Below are 16,245 nucleotides of genomic sequence, written 5' to 3' on the forward strand. Positions count from 1 at the left end.
AATGAAAGCCAAATTGAGTGCAAAATGGCATATTCTTCTACTTGGAGAAACTGCAGAAATCAAGAATGCAACCACTGAGCAAATCAAAGCTTCTAGGAAAAAAGGCATTGACACTTACCACTTGCTCTTGAAAGAATGGTGAACAAATAAAAGAGCTTGAACATATCTGCAAAGGCAGAGTATATCAAAGAGATGTCTTGTAGGCTGATACATTCTCAATACAAATGCAAAAGCACTGTGATTGCAGTTCATTCTAATTTGGTCTTGACACTGATTTATTATGCAGCAAATAGGAAATTGGAAATCTGCTTCTGTACTTCAGGAAAAAAAATTAATACTTGAGGAAAGTATTCTAGAAAAATGTACAGAAGATGAGTCATATGCACATGAGTTTATACTTGGACAGGAATATGAATAATATTTTAACGACATGCATGTCCAGAATATCACAACTATGCTTTAAACATTTATCAATCAAAGTCAAAGAAAAATAAGATGAGATACCAAAGTTTGAGAAACTGGAATTTCCTTGAAGGAAGAGAGATTCTTGAGATGCTCAAGTTATTAACATGAGCAATTTGGAGTCTATAACAATAATTGTATTATGCAAAGAAAAAAAATATGTAATTGAAAATGTGTATCCTGACTATTTTTAAAGAAAAGCTTTATCCATGATACAGAATCTTCAAGCTAATCCATATAATTCTGTGGCAAGGCTGAATCCTCCATGTACTGTAAGAAATTTCCTGACTTGTACTCGCTAAAATCTATAGAGACCAAAATGATTTATGGGAAATTTCAGTGGTATTATACTTGATAAAAACCATAGGTCTTTTCTCCAGCACTTTGAGGCTTGATTGGTACTGCATTTGCTTAATTTCGTATTAAAACTTCCTTCCTTGTGAACCTCCTCCAGAACGTTGCTGACCACATTCCTCAGTTGGTACAGGGAGTGAGGGGGAGTCAAGCACAGGCAGAAGATCTCAGTGCTCAGCTTGCTCTGATAAATTCCAGCCAGAACTTCCTTCAGGTAAATAACATCAAATAAACTCTGCAGGTTGTCCCAAGAGCATTTTCTGTCCTGGTTTTGAATACTCTTCACTTGTGCATTGAAAAGCATAGCTGTAACAGTAGAATGACAGTGAGATCTATATATTTATTCACTGATTGTGACCCACTGGGAGAAGAAATTTAATTTGAGAAATATTTACCATGAGGAATCTTTATAATTCCTTACTGCTAATAGTCACAGTATTTTAGCAAGAGTTCTCAGGGCTTTATGGGGGAGGTAGAATATACATTTTTCAGGTGTCTGTTCAAGATCCCAAGGTCTTGATCAAAGTTTTGGGCAGAACCCAAATTTCAAGCAGTCACCCTATGCTTACTCCAAACCATCTTTAAAAGAAAGGGTCAAGGGGGGTGGTAGGGAAGGGCATAGAGTTTGGAAGTTCCCACTGAAATTATTGGGACAATCCATCTGCTTCTATTCATGGATACCATGGTAAGCAAGGTGTGCTAACACTACCACTTGTGATGGTTTACCTAAATTATTTGTTCCCATTTACTAGTATTTTAAGAGAAAATTGAAGTATTCAGAAATATTGAAATAAATTTGGCATATATGCTGTCCAGGCTTGTTTGAGCAAACAAGCACAAGGAATGGTAATCTATTAAGTTAATATTGAAAGTTCTCTTATTAAATTGTTTATATTATAGGAGCTCTCAGAGGTCTCAGTCAGATATTGGTACCTGTTGCGTTAGAAAAATGACTAGAACGAAGTTTGTTCCTACTGCAGAGATATTGCTGTTTAGGATTATAACAAAGCTAAACGTATTATTAAAGAAATTGGGGGTGAGATGGGGATGGGGCAGAGGCTAGTGTATACATTGATATTGGTTCTAATGATTTGCTAGCCTAAAAAAACACAGTTAAAAATTTCAGTTCCTTAATTCTTCTTTCATAATAGGCCTATTTTAATGTTTGATGCACTTATGTAAGTGTATGGGCATGAACTGATCAATCACATTCTTTGCTAATCCTAAAATAGCCAGGAAGTAAGATGGTGGCATCAGCCAAAGCTGCAGTACCCACAGTGACTGACCAAGCTGCAGCAATGCAGCTAAGTCAGTGTGCCAAGAACCTTGCAACCAGCTTAGCTGAGTTAAGAACTGCCTCCCAAAAGGTGGGTAAATTTTGCTGTTCATCTAGAGTTTCATTGTATTTTATAAGATGTGGTTTACTGAAGCTTGTGTGTAGCTAGAAATGCCATTTGCAGTTCTTGGTTTATTGCTGCCTTCTTTTCAGTCTAATTTTATATGTATGCTGCAGTCCAACGGTCTGATTGCAGTTTGTATAGACACAGAATGGATACAATAAGCGTAGCTGTGGCATCAGCAGGTTCAGTGGGGGCTTGAAACCCTGAATAAATACGTGGCCTACTAGCCCATTAGTGAGCTTTGTGTTGTCACAGGAATGCTGCTATCAGTCCCTAAGCTTACCACTAGCTTACCAATGTGTGCAAGATCTACAAGCATACCCTTTAGATTGCTACTTAGACATACCCCAAGTTGTTATGAGACAGTAACTGGAAATTGAAACTCAACAGTGCAAACTGGATCTCATTCCTTTCTGTGGCTTGGGACAGTTGTAAAATAGTAGAAAAAGACTCAAAAAGACTATAAGAGGAGCTCCAATACGACACAGTACTTGAGGCAGGATCATCCCTCAATCAAATGTTTGTCTGATTTAAAGGAATGGAGGTTTCATAATTTGTCTAGGTTGTGTCCCAGTGCAGATACATGTCCCCATTTTTGAAAGTAGGAAGGCTGTTTAATGATGATAACAGTTTCTGTGGATCTATTTTCTGGATAGGCTCACGAAGCATGTGGTCCAATGGAAATTGATTCTGCTTTGAATACAGTCCAGACACTCAAAAATGAACTGCAAGATGCAAAGATGGCAGCTGTTGATGGACAGTTAAAACCACTCCCAGGAGAAACGGTAACTAGTGGTAAAGCAGAGGCTTGGTCTGCCTTGCATTTAGGAAATGTGTCCCATGACTTATCTACTAAAATTCAACATTCTGTGGTTGTGTTGGTGAAATCAGCCATCTAATGTTCGTTTCAATAGCAATGTACGTAAGTGCCCTTTCAAAATCTGTCTTCAACGCCATGAACGATCCTTATGCCAAAAAGAAAACTATTCTGGTGCTCACATTTTTAGCCGGCAGGCCAGATAAATGGGGCAGGACTGGATTGGACCCTGTGCTGCCCCCATACACTGGGATCACCACCTCCACCTAAATGGAGTGCAGTCCTTGTGTACAGGGGCCAGGCAGGGGCATTGTAGAGACCAGGGGTCTGATCCTGGCACACAGGAGCAGTGCAAGCATTCTGTATGGCTGGAACCAGGCTGCAGGGGCTCTGCACTGTCCCTGCCAGCCCCACCTCCACCTTGCACACCTGATCTAGCGTGTAGGTCTACAGCCTGCAAGGCTCCCAACAGGATCCATAGGGAGCCTTGCAGGCTGGCTTACACAGCTCCAGAGGCCTGATGTAGCCCACAGGCAGGGGGTTTGACCACCCCTGCTCTGGGCAAAAACCACATAGTGGAGAAGGTCCTACTTTAAGGGCCAAGAAAGAAATTGGGTTGTAGGGATTTTTTTTAATATCCTTTTCTTCTAGCCATTGCAATTAAAAAAACAGGAAAGAGAATCAACATTTGATTTAATCTTTAATCTTGTACTTTGAGAATGAAACTGTAAAATAACACGTTACAAACTATCAAAACTCAATTTTGAAGCCCTGATTTCCTTCCCATGTGCATGCTGTTTGATACTTCCATTTCATTCGGCCTGGACATTGAATGCATGCTAGTCATGTCCTAGGGTTGAATAGTGCAAGGCTACTCAGTAATGCCAGTTGCTTGGAGAAAAATCTTTCTATTAGGCTTAGAAGGAAAAATTGCAGCAATGTAGCATAAGTAAAGAAATCTGTCCTCTGAATGTTTTCACAGCTTGAAAAATGTGCTCAAGACCTAGGAAGCACGTCCAAAGCTGTTGGTTCATCAATGGCCCAGCTGTTGACTTGTGCTGCTCAAGGCAATGAGCACTACACAGGTACTCTTCTATTTATAATGCCTGCAAGCAAACTCTGCTTTCCATAAAATGTGTGTTGGAAGGTTTTCCTGTTATTTAAGTGAAGCAAGTGCGTTCTTTGTCATTTTTACACTTGCAGTGAATTTTGTGAGTTACTAGCAATTGTTCATGAAAAATAAGCTGCCTTGTTTCTGTAAAAGGAGAAACCAAGTTGCAGGGACTGCTCTCTGGCTCAGAAAGTTGGAGTAGGCTGAGCCTTCTGATACCATAACTGTAAAATAAATACTTCATTGTAGAAAGAGACAATTCTTTACCGTGCAATTGAATTAAAGTGCTGGGTTATGTAAATGTCACTGTTGTGAGAGAGCCCGTGATGAGAATGATACTAATGTAATTATTTTAAATGGTAGAAAGCCCTTGGGGTTTTTATCTCATACTTCAAACTATACCCAAGATACGTTGGTGCTGGCTAAAACTGTGCATCCCTTACCACAGGTAACGGATTTACATGCATGAGGCTCTTGCTGTCTCTGCCTTGATGATCAGATTTGCATAGCAAGAGCAGAAGGCTAAGTCAAGGTGGTGGCCAGCCAATTTCATGGGCAGATCATGAGGCCAGCTGCCATTTTCACAGGTTTATCATGGTGGCCCTCCTCCCCAGTTTCTGATTGGCTATGGGGCCCTGGTGGCCTGCCCCCTCCACTGATTGGTAAAGAAGACTGTCCATCACACAGCCCCATCCCTCACTGCTCATTGGTGAGGGTTGTTTGTTGTGTGGCCCCCAGCCCTCACCATTGATCGGTAGAGAGGAGCAGGGCTGCATGACAGGTAGCCCTCTCAGCCAATCAACTGGGGGTGGGGGGTGGCAGCCATCTTGCTTGGCTGCACAGCTGGGAAGACTGCTGCCTCCCACTGGGGAGCCAGCATTTTATTTTTAGTAAGGTTTTCTTTCCCCTGCAGTTTTCATGGAGTTTGCCATTTCACAGAGATTGCCCAATTTTGCAATATCTGTGAAATCATGATTTGAGTAGGTCGCTACTAATGGGGAACTTGAGCAGCAAACCTTCAGAGCACGATTTTTCAGCAGTTACTCTACTGCTAGTTGTGCATACCAGTTAGGACCTTGAAAGAGCCATTAGAACAAACATTTCAGCCTTGTAAAATACAATTATTTAACACTATTTGTGTAGAAAATAGAAGGTGTTGATGCAAACACCACAGCAGGATATTTTTAAACGTTACTGATAAGAACCATTAAGGCAATTACCATTTCATTTGATGTAATTGGATCAAGACTACGCAGATTTCAGTTGCTTTCATTTGAAATGGATGTAATTGGATTAAGATGACACAAATTTCTATTACATACCCATGCATTAGTTAGTATTTGAAAATGAACTTATGAAGCTGGAATCTAGTGACTGAAACAAGGAGCTATCTTAAAATAAAACAATTAGGTAGCTGCTAGGACAGGAAAACCTGCTGTAGTAGTCAGAGCTCTCTTTTATTGTCTGTCCTCCTATTTTCTGTCTAATACTTTGTGCTGATCTTTTGGGCACTCAAACATGAAGTGTTCATATTGGGATTATGTCGGTGGTTGTTGTTTACCACGTAATGTCTTGGGTACTGTTAAACCAATTTTTTATGACATAATAGTGGCAAAGTCATTTACAATTTAACTTTGAATGTAATATGTTACCCTTTTGTACTTAAGTTCCTGTGCAAGTTTCCCTTGTTTTATTCTGTGACTTACAAATCACTATGTAGTGAAATCTGTTGAACACAGTTGGAGGCTTGAACAATTAGGGATTTTTTTACTCTTCCATAATTAATAAAGATGAACCCCTCCTTTTTAATCTGATTTATTTGGCTTCTATATTTGAAACTTAAATTCCTGACTTGAATTTTCCTACTTGGAAAATTGTGATCTGATCATTAAAAGGATTAAAAGGACATCACAGAAAGAATTTTGAGCCAACAACATAAAAACTGAATCTCCTATCCCGCTTTTTTGGGAAGATAAAAGAACCGTGTCTCAGATTTCAGCTACTTTTAATGTTCCAGTCAACTTCCCCTAAGAGTGCTGTTGTTATAAATAAAATATTTATAAATATTTTAAATATTACAAATATTACAATAGCTTTTACTGACCTGTGTAGTCAGGCCCCTGTTTTATTAGGGGTGACCATTTCAAGACTCTAAGTATTAAAGTGTTTACAAGCTAAATAAATAAATCAGAGTAACCGTGGGAAGGAAAATGGAGGCACAGACTGGTGAAGTGACTTTTGTTAGGTCCCACAGCACAAGAATTGTTGAGCGGGAAATAAAAGCCAGGTCTCCTAGTTCCCATCCCAGCATCCTGCTAACTAACCCGCCTTTTAAATGGGGAGGGAGAACTGCTTCAACTCCTGATAAAGAATTTATCGTTTTGGGAGAAACTTTGTGGTTTCCTGTGTATGGCAAATGTCAAAAAGGCAAAGGTTGCATTGTAAGCTGTTTAATGGAAAGGTGGAAACTTTAAGCAATACCAATCCTCTTGCTGTGTCTAGATCTGAACTTCTTTTACATTTATGCATAACACAGCTCTTTCTCTGCGGTAACAAAGAAAAGTGTTGTGTTTATAAATGTTCACTTGTGACTGTGGCACTGAAATTGTTAATGTGTTAGTATTAATACATTTGGAATTGGCAGCCCCGTAACTTGTATTAGGTTGTGAAACTACATTCCAGATGTATAACTTTGTAAATGTTTATAGATGGGAAAGCAAAGGCCTATAACAACGCAGGCTTGTACAGGGAGTGAGAACCTTTTTGTAGGGAATTTTTAAAGTAGGAATGGCATGTTTAGCCTTTCTGTACTTAAACTAAAAAGACCACCAACATTTAATGGATCTGTAATAGTCCATTGTTGTGTAGGTAGCAATTTTTATTCTACAGACTAATAAGGATGTTTTAAAAACTCAAAGTAAAGAACATTGTATGGTTTTTCAGTAAAGGATGAATTAGACAGGTAAAAGAACATTCTTCTGTTATGGCTTGAACCATAGTTTTTAGTTTCATCACTGATGAACTTCTTCAGTATCTGAGTCAGACTGCCAGGCCACCTAACCAGTTTCCCAAGGTCTGCTATGTACCTTTTTCCACTTTGTGCACACTCTGCATAAGGAGACATGGTGATACTGAGTTTCTTTGTTTTAGAAAGCTTTATGTTGCTTTTTGGTTGAAATTTTTCTGCCTTTTTGATCTTGAGTGAGGTCCTGAGTCATATATTAAAAGTAACTGATATTTTAGCTTCTAAGACTCATTGCAAGTTAATGGGACGTAGGCTACTAAATCACTTAGGCATTTTTAAAATGTTACCCTTCAGAGTTAAGAATTTCTTTTTTTTTCCTTCAGTTTCAACTGAAAGCAATTTAAAAATCTTAGAATTTCCTTCTTTCCCTGACATAAGAAGGAAGTGTTCATTTGTTTAGAACTGTCCCGGAATATGCACTTTGGGGTATATTATTAACTTTGTGGCTTGTTTCAAACTGCATTGTGGTGTAAGTATCAGAAGTGTTCACATTTGAAAGACTTGTTTTAAAATGTTTGATATTTTATGTTGAAATGGATTTATTACCTGCAAATTCAGCTTCCAGAGAGTAAAAAGGATTGTGCCTTAGAGGATACTAACAAAGTGCTTGATAAAATCTGAATTTAGGGGTTGCTGCCAGAGAAACAGCGCAAGCTCTGAAGACTTTGGCTCAGGCAGCACGAGGGGTTGCGGCATCTACTACTGACCCCATGGCAGCACATGCTATGTTAGATTCAGCAAGGGATGTCATGGAAGGCTCTGCTATGCTTATTCAGGAAGCAAAGAAGGCTCTGGCAGCACCTGGGGATGCAGAGAGTCAGCAAAGATTAGCCCAGGTAAATTGTGACATGACCTTCTATGCCTGCTGCACAAAACCAGCAGAGAACAACTGCGAATGTTGAAACCACAGCACTAAATAGCACAGCTGATGCAGCTAGGAAATAGGCTGCTTTGGAGACATTGAATTGATGTAATTCTTCTTAGCAAGATTTATTTTAAGTTGTGGAGTGACATCTGTCCACTACTGCCTTTAAACCCTGTGATATTTACATGTGAGATTATAATTGTGAAGCTAAACAGATTTCTCATTGTTACCAATTTAACAATCCTGAGTCGTCATAGTGTGCTTGGAATCTAAATCATGACGCACCAACTTTTCTAAACATACCACATCAAATCAGCAGTTTTTTATCAGATCAACAGATCCTTTTCTCTTGGTCAGGGGTCCTGAGGCTGTTTGGCTTTTTAAATCATAATTGCAGGGGGTATGTTTAAATAACAGTTCCTTGAAGCTTACATGAAGCATCCATCTTACATGCCCTTTTTTTGTTACTAGCACCTGATTGGCTGACTAGTTTCTCATTTCTTTGTAAGGGCTGTCATCTGCTGAGTGCTCAAAATCAAGTTTTGGTTCATCAGTATTAACTTGCTTTCCACACAGCCCCTTTCTGCATAACACTTTTGTATGCCCATTACAAGTTTTCAGTCCAGGCACTGCCTTGCCAAATGAGTGAGTATAATGAGCAACAGTTGCTTTTCTGCAGTTGGGAAACTGAGAAAGGGACAAGCCTTAGAGGAGGAGTCATGTTATAGAAAGAGCAGGATTTAGAAGTTCCCTGCCACAAAGGTGAACTGCCCTTTAAGGTTAAAGCTTGTTGAACAGGACCCAGTCAGCTATTCCTGATGAATTCATGTGCGTGTATATTTCCAGGTGGCCAAAGCAGTTTCCCATTCACTGAATAACTGTGTGAATTGTCTACCTGGACAAAAGGATGTGGATGTGGCCTTGAAGAGTATTGGAGAATCTAGCAAGAAACTACTTGTTGATTCGGTGAGAAAAATATTTGTATGTAAATTATTTCAGAGGGGCAAAACCTGACCTGGGTTCTCCATATGTTAAATTCACTCATAAGAAATATCCTCTAAATGCCTTTCCCATTTCAGTATTTCATACTGCAAAGCTTCTCTGTTGATTTGGAGAGAACCCACATGTTGCTGTGACTCATAAATATGATAATTTTTTATTGCCAGCCCTGCCTAGATCACCATCAGCTCCATTACTGGAAGTCTCAGTTTTGAAATATACAAAGACTTGAAAAATAAAAAGCTATCCTTTCAACTTAGTGGGAGAACTATGGTGCCCTGCTATCAAGCAGTATTCATTCATACTTCTTTACAACAGTGTCACAATCCCCATTTTCTGTTGCACCCTTCTAAAAAAGTGTACTGAGTCTATTGTAATTTAATTTAAATAAATTATAAGTTGTATCCATATTTCTATCCTTAAATGCCACTTACAGTTTGTAACCACAAGCAACTTGGCTGAGGCGTGTGGCCACTGTGTAGTTCAGTCATGTGTCATCACTACCAGAAGCAGCGGGAATCTTCCTGTTTGTTGGGTGAACAGGGGATCTCATTCTGAAGTAATCTGAATACCTTTAGTCAGTGCATGCTTTAGTTAGGTCAGCCTCAAACATAATTTGGAGCCAGTTAAAATCCACATGGTTACTGTAAATTCATTTTGTGATGTTTATTCTGCCAAATAGATAGTCATTAGAACCTCCACAGTTCGTGGCTGACTCGCAGGTGCCAGTACTGTAGAATAAAAGACAAAAAAAAAAGAATATTTCTAGATGTCTTCTGAGATGGAGATAAATAACTTGGCCTTAATGCCCAAGTATCTAAAGTATAAATGGAAAGTTGCCATACTGAGACCAGGATCTGTATATGAAAGAATCCCAAAGTTAGGGGTTGCCGTAGCTTGAAGGCACTCATGACCATTTGTCTGCCCTCTTGTGTGGCAAAGCAAGGAGATAACTGCCGCCTAGTCTTCCCGTTAATGGATTTAGTGCATGGAGTTCAAATGGTAGAGGCCTGTGCTTCTCACTTCCAAATCTAGGGTTCATTTCCCACAGGGAGCAAAACTAGGCTGGTTGCTATACAGCTTTTGATTTAGTCCCACCTCTAAAATAAAGGCTATCTTCTTATCATTCAAATCCTAGTAATCCAGGTGTAATCCCAGGGACCATCCACATGCATTCTTTTAACATTTTGAATGGTACAAGAGCTGCATAGTTGCTAAGGGCTTATCTGAACAGTTGGTCACTAAAATTAACTCTTTTCTCTTGAAGCTGCCTCCAAGTTCTAAATCTTTCCAAGAAGCACAAAGTGAACTGAACCAGGCTGCAGCAGATCTGAACCAGTCAGCAGGAGAAGTAGTTCATGCTACACGGGGTCAAAGTGGAGAGTTGGCAGCAGCCTCTGGAAAGTTTAGTGATGATTTTGATGAGTTCCTTGATGCTGGCATTGAAATGGCTGGTCAAGCACAAGTGAGTTTGGATCCCTGAAATCTACAGCTGACCTACCTGGGATATGTAGGGATGTCAGCTGTGCTAGTCTCAACCTGCACAAAGAAGGAGGGTCAGTGATAACAAGCTGTTCTGATTGAAGAGAAATTACTATGGAGTTTTCACAATGCTCACAAGATTCCTGGTACTGATTGAAAATGACTACACTCCTTCATTTAATCAGAGCTTTGTTCTCTTGATTTTGTGAGCTGTGTAGCAGAAGGTAGTCCATTGTTTTTCCAGATAGTGAGCAGCTCCTAGAGATAAGTGCCTGTGCTCCAAAAAAGCAAGGTAAAAAGGATAGCTGAGATATAATGAATCCTTTGAAATCTAGTTTCAGTACTTCCACTTGGTGTAACATGGATACACATTATTGGATCCGTTGTGGAGCTGCCAACCCCACAAAGTTGACCTGTGGGGAAGATTGGTAAAGCACCTTGTGGATGTGACAGTATTGTGTATTTTTTTCAAGTTTTTAAAAATGGGGTACACATTACTAGTTTTTGCACTTTGAAACATTTAGCTACAGTTGGCATTAGAAAGAGCTCTATGACAGGCTGGATGTGAAGCCATATAGCAAAACACAGGCTAGCACATTACATGAAGTGGTTCCATCCAGTTTATAGGAGGGAAGGACAAGAGGTGAAAACATGCAAGTGTGTTTGCTGATTGTATATGTCAGCCTTTTGAATAGCTGGTACCAGAACACTTCAGAAGACCTGTGCCAAGTCAGGTGCGTGGGGCAGTCTGTCAGATTCTTGTGTGGCATAATAGTCTAATGACAAGAAGTAGAAGAGTCTGAAGTCCTTTAAAAGCACTGTGAGATCACGTATAGATAAATCCAGTCCAAACTGTTGGCACCTAAATGCTGTTATATATGAGGACAGTGGTCAGCTTTTACTGAAAGAGAGTTTGGGCTTTTGAGGGGAAGTTAAACCATTCTGTTCCCAGGGGACAAGTATCCACATCAAGAACACAGCATCTCACTTAGCACAAACTGGCAGCCTTGCACTCCCAACCAAAACCCAGGGATTAAATAAACATAGAAACAGAGCCATTCTTTCATCCCTGTCCCACCAGGTTAGAAATCTAGTATATCCATGGGGTGTAGTATAAGTTGACTTAACCTGCTGCCACCTTGGTGTTTATCTGTTCCACAGCAAACTGGATGACTTTAGTCTCCAGGGCTATGAATTAGTGCTCTTAATTAAAAAAAAGTAACACTTCTGATGTTCTGACAGAGTCCCTTAAAGGTAATACTTTATAGGCAGAAAGAGTCACATACAGCAAGTAGCACCTGTGAATATTCTTGCAAACAAGTAATTTGCAGTGCTGCCAGTGGCCAGTTTTTAATCACATGAGCTCAGATTCTCAAAGTGGTTTGATGCCTAAGCCTCATAGATTTCATAGGAGTTAAATAGGAGTTAAGTGCCTAACTAACTTTGAAGCTCTGGGCCTTACTAATAATAATTGGGTGTGAGAGTTTTATTCACAAGTGCAAACCAGTATTTACAAGGGAATTCCAGCTAGCAGTGAACTCGCAGACCGTATGGAATGTTTGTCTTGAACACATGCTAAACTAAAACAATCATAGGTATTTCTGAATCAGATAAAAAGGGATGACTTTTCCCTAAAAAGTTGTCATTCAGTCAGACCAGAAACAGAAATTTGGGGGAGACACTGTGTGAAGCAAAAAGCAAATACTGCAAATGGCTCGCAAATATAGATTAAAGCCTATTTGAATCAACTGAACATACTATCTGCTTGCAAATATTTCTAACACAGAAGAAAGTGCTGCATTAATGCCTAAATTATTGATAGGAATTCAAAACACTGCTCTTTGCCACACACCTTAATCAAACTATATTTTTTCTGTCATGTTGTATGTAGAAATTTGTTATTTCTAAGTCATTCCTTTAAATGAATCCATTGTGCCATGTCAAATTCAAGCCTTTTATCCAACAAAACCAGAGTAGTTTTCCAGAAACTGCTTTTTCTCCATGTGGAGAATCCCTGTCATTAAGTGTTTTTAAAGGTGTTTTTGGCCACATTTCTGTGTGATTAAGTCATTAATCCCAAAAAGGTGAAGAAGGCTGTAAATTATACCAGGGGTGCTAGGATATAGTTAGCACACACTGACTGAATAATGTGGACCAATTGTGCCAGGCAGAGATGTATAAGAGCTTTGACAACAAAAGCATTGTTTAGCAAGTAGTTAAATTTCCCCCCACTTTTCTGTGAATGCTGTTATTGTTAGAAATCAGGATGTTTTTATATGGGTTTCTTTTTCTGCTGTATGAATGGAACTGGAGGCATCTATCTGGGATAGCAGAGGCTTTGGTCAGTGACCATATCTAGTATGTAATTCTATGCAGGGAAGGAGTTTTAGATGGGTAATTATATTCAATTCCACATTTCAGTACTTTTATTTTAGTTGTCTTTTTAGTTAATGTGGGCTGCATGCTTACTGCTATACTGCTGTGGCTTTCCAGACTAAAGAGGACCAGATTCAAGTAATAGGGAACCTCAAGAACATCTCTATGGCTTCCAGCAAGCTTTTGTTGGCTGCCAAGTCTCTCTCTGTTGATCCTGGAGCTCCTAATGCCAAGAACCTCTTAGCAGCAGCTGCCAGGTAAGAACCTGCTTTAGGTTTTATGAAGTTTTCTTAACTTTCCTTTGCAGTATGTCTTGTTTGTTGGCTGAGTCTTCTGGTACAATCAGTTAATCATGTCAGATCATCTTTTGCTTCTACTTATCAAGTGAATGAGATCTGAGGAATCTTGCTTATATTGGATTAATTCCTTAGTTAGTGGAAATCAATGAAGCTCCACTGATGTCCATTCAGCAGAGGGTCTGGGATTTGGCAAAGGGAGCCTCGGCAGCTCCCAGGCTTCTCCCTCTTCCCTATCCACTAGTGCTGGCAGCCTATGCTGCTGGAACCTCCAGGGACATTTTTAAGTCCGCAGAACAGGGAAGAATCCCCCATCCTCCTCCATGATCACTTCTCCCCCTTTCCTACTCACTACTGCTGCTTTCCCCACTGTTCCTGGGGTGGCAGGAAGCTTCAGAGCTACTCCTGCTGGACTGCGTGCAGACTGGGCTCATCTGGGACAGCAACAGCAGCAATAGGTCAAGGGTGGGCTCCCCCACCCTCCCGGTCCTCCAGGAGCAGGTGCAGGGTAGGGCACTTGGGGTCCAGCCACCCCACCCATTGCCAGTACCACTATCCCAGCTGACCCCAGCCCCTGTGCTGCAGCTGGAGTGGGCACAAGTGGCTCTGAAAGCTCCCCTGCGCAGGGAAAGCAGCAGGCTGGGTGGTAGGGGGAGGAGAAGGGGAGGTGTCATGACTGAGCATGGAAGGGAAGGAAAGGGATTCTCACCTGCTTAGGGACTTTAAAAAAGGCACACGAGGTTTCTGAGGTGTGGTCCAGTCCAAAAGGAGTGTGCAGCCATACCACTGCACTCCCTGTGGATCCACCCCTGTGTTCATGGCACGGTGATTTACATCAGGTGAAAATCTGGCTGGTTTTTTTTTTAAGAAGTTATTTATAACGGTTATTCTGTGTCCTTGCTTTTTGTTTTGGCAGCTACTTTTACTTTCTCTACACATGCTGACACTGAGGATGTTTGACTGACAGTTGGTGTAAAGGCTTTCAACCCCCAGTGAAGAAAAATCATATTCAGCAATGTCTGTGTATATGCTGTGTTTGTAAATTGTACGTTTATATACAGCTACAGGGGTGTACATGTGCACCGTTGTTGGGATTTTTAAGGGGGATAAATATTAGGGTTTTAATCTTGTGAGTTTTTTCTTGCTTTGAGGCTCTTGCCTTAAATTTCCACCTCAAAGGCCCCCTGTTTTTCCTTCAGGGAGATGGAGTAGGCTGATTTTTTTGCCAGCCTACTGATGGTGCTGCTTCAACAATCCTCATTTATGCTTCCCTGCAGTACCAGTGCCAAATGCATACACCATAACATCCCCTCTTCTTGAGTCAGTGTTAACAAAAGGATATATAAGAGGCAAGCTGATTTCTTAAATAAAATGGGATGTTCCTGCCTTGGGTGGAAGGAGTACCATTATATAACCCTTGTCTGAAAGGAAATCCAGATGGGGAAAATGCTTGCCATTATAAATCTGTTGGGTATTGAGGGAGTTGTTAGTGACCTAGCTGAAAATTGCAACATAATGAGAAAATGTTGCAGAATATGTGTGATATGAAAACCATATTCATTGCTATTGGTATCTTTGTTTCATGGCTTTATGTAAGCGCTTGGTTCCCTGACTGAGAGTTGTGCAGGAAATCTGCATAACCCATTACTGAAATCTAGCATGTATTATGCTGCCTTTCAGTTCCTAATATCTCTGTCCTCTCTTCCTAAACATCCCTGTTTTAATGACAAAAATATATTTAAATATTGGAGCTGTATGAGTATTATATTTAGAAATTGATTTGGGTCAGGCCAACACAGAACTTTTTTTCAGTTAACCTGAAATGTTTAAAAAAAAAAAGGCATTCTCAGGTTATTTAGTCCTTTTTATTCAACTAGGTCAGTTGTGAAATAAAAAAAACAAAATCCTTTGTTCAGAAAGTTGTTTTCACCAGTCATTTGAACAAATTATATTTTTGTGGTAAGAAATAGAGAAATGCAAGGTGCTCCACCTCAGGAGAAACTACCCACGTCCTATTTATAGGCTCAGCAGTGCTACACTCTATAGCACCATGACCAAAAGAGACTTGGGGGTCATGATTGACCACAAGATGGACATGAGCTACCAATGCGATGCCGTAGTCTGCAAAGCAAATTAAACTCTGGCTTGCATCTACCGATGCATCTCAAGCAAGACCCAAGAAGTCATCCTCCTGCTTTACTCAGACTTGGTGAGCTCACAGCTGGAGTATTGCATCCAATTCTGGGCTGCGCACTTTAGAAAGGATATGGAGAAGCTTGAAAGAGTCCAGAGGAGAGCCACACACATGATTAGAGGTCAAGAAAACAGGCCATATGAGAGGCTGAGAGGCATGGGACTCTTCAGCCTGGAGAAGCGAAGGCTTGGGGTGACTTGGTGGCAGCCTGTAAGTACGTGCGGGATGTGCATCAGGAACTGGGAGAATATCTGTTCAGCAGGGTACCCCAAGAGAAGACAAGGTCTAACAGTCACAAACTGCTGAAAGCCCATTTTAGATTGGACATAAGGAAAAGCTTCTTTACCGTCCAAGTCTCCAGAGTCTGGAATAGACTCCCTCCAGAAGTGATGCAAGCACCCACTCTGGATACCTTTTTAAGAAATGCTTATCTTACTGGGGTGATCTTACCCCAGCTGACTTCCTGCCTCTTGGGCAGGGGGCTGGACCCGATGATCTCAAGAGGTCCTTTCCAGCCCTAATGTCTATGAAATCTATGGATAAATTGCTTATATCTTGAATTGCTGAAAATGGAGAGAAAAGTATTAATCTAGAAAGAGAATTTTAGAGGCTGAGTAGAAATTGGGGATTTGAAACCTCAATGTTAAATCAAAGCAACATCCAGATCAAGCTTGGACATCATTGTATTGTACTGCAAGATATTAGGTATTATATTGCAAAATATTAGGTACTGTATTGCAAATTTTTCATACCAGAATGGATAGTAATGGAGAGGAAGGGAATAAGTTAAGACTGTAAATTCCTATAGGTTACCACAGTGGCTATAAAATAGTGACTCTTATAAACAGGAGTTAACGGATAAGT

General features: G+C 40.3%; 1 protein-coding gene across 3 annotated transcripts in view; it reads left to right on the plus strand.

The window, feature by feature from the left end:
• The window catches only part of TLN2 (talin 2), a 313,576-nt gene that overhangs the window by 153,532 nt on the left and 143,799 nt on the right, over nucleotides 1–16,245 (plus strand). For all 3 annotated transcript variants that reach the window (XM_019504368.1, XM_019504369.1, XM_019504370.1), the window contains 8 exons: nucleotides 917–1,030; nucleotides 2,049–2,183; nucleotides 2,873–3,001; nucleotides 4,016–4,118; nucleotides 7,797–8,005; nucleotides 8,881–9,000; nucleotides 10,301–10,498; nucleotides 13,009–13,148. In XM_019504368.1, coding sequence (XP_019359913.1) covers nucleotides 917–1,030; nucleotides 2,049–2,183; nucleotides 2,873–3,001; nucleotides 4,016–4,118; nucleotides 7,797–8,005; nucleotides 8,881–9,000; nucleotides 10,301–10,498; nucleotides 13,009–13,148 — 1,148 coding nt within the window. The remainder of the gene's footprint in view (nucleotides 1–916; nucleotides 1,031–2,048; nucleotides 2,184–2,872; nucleotides 3,002–4,015; nucleotides 4,119–7,796; nucleotides 8,006–8,880; nucleotides 9,001–10,300; nucleotides 10,499–13,008; nucleotides 13,149–16,245) is intronic.

Source organism: Gavialis gangeticus, unplaced genomic scaffold (genome assembly GCF_001723915.1).
Source record: "Gavialis gangeticus isolate Ggan-Ray unplaced genomic scaffold, GavGan_comp1, whole genome shotgun sequence".
NCBI lineage: Eukaryota > Metazoa > Chordata > Crocodylia > Gavialidae > Gavialis > Gavialis gangeticus.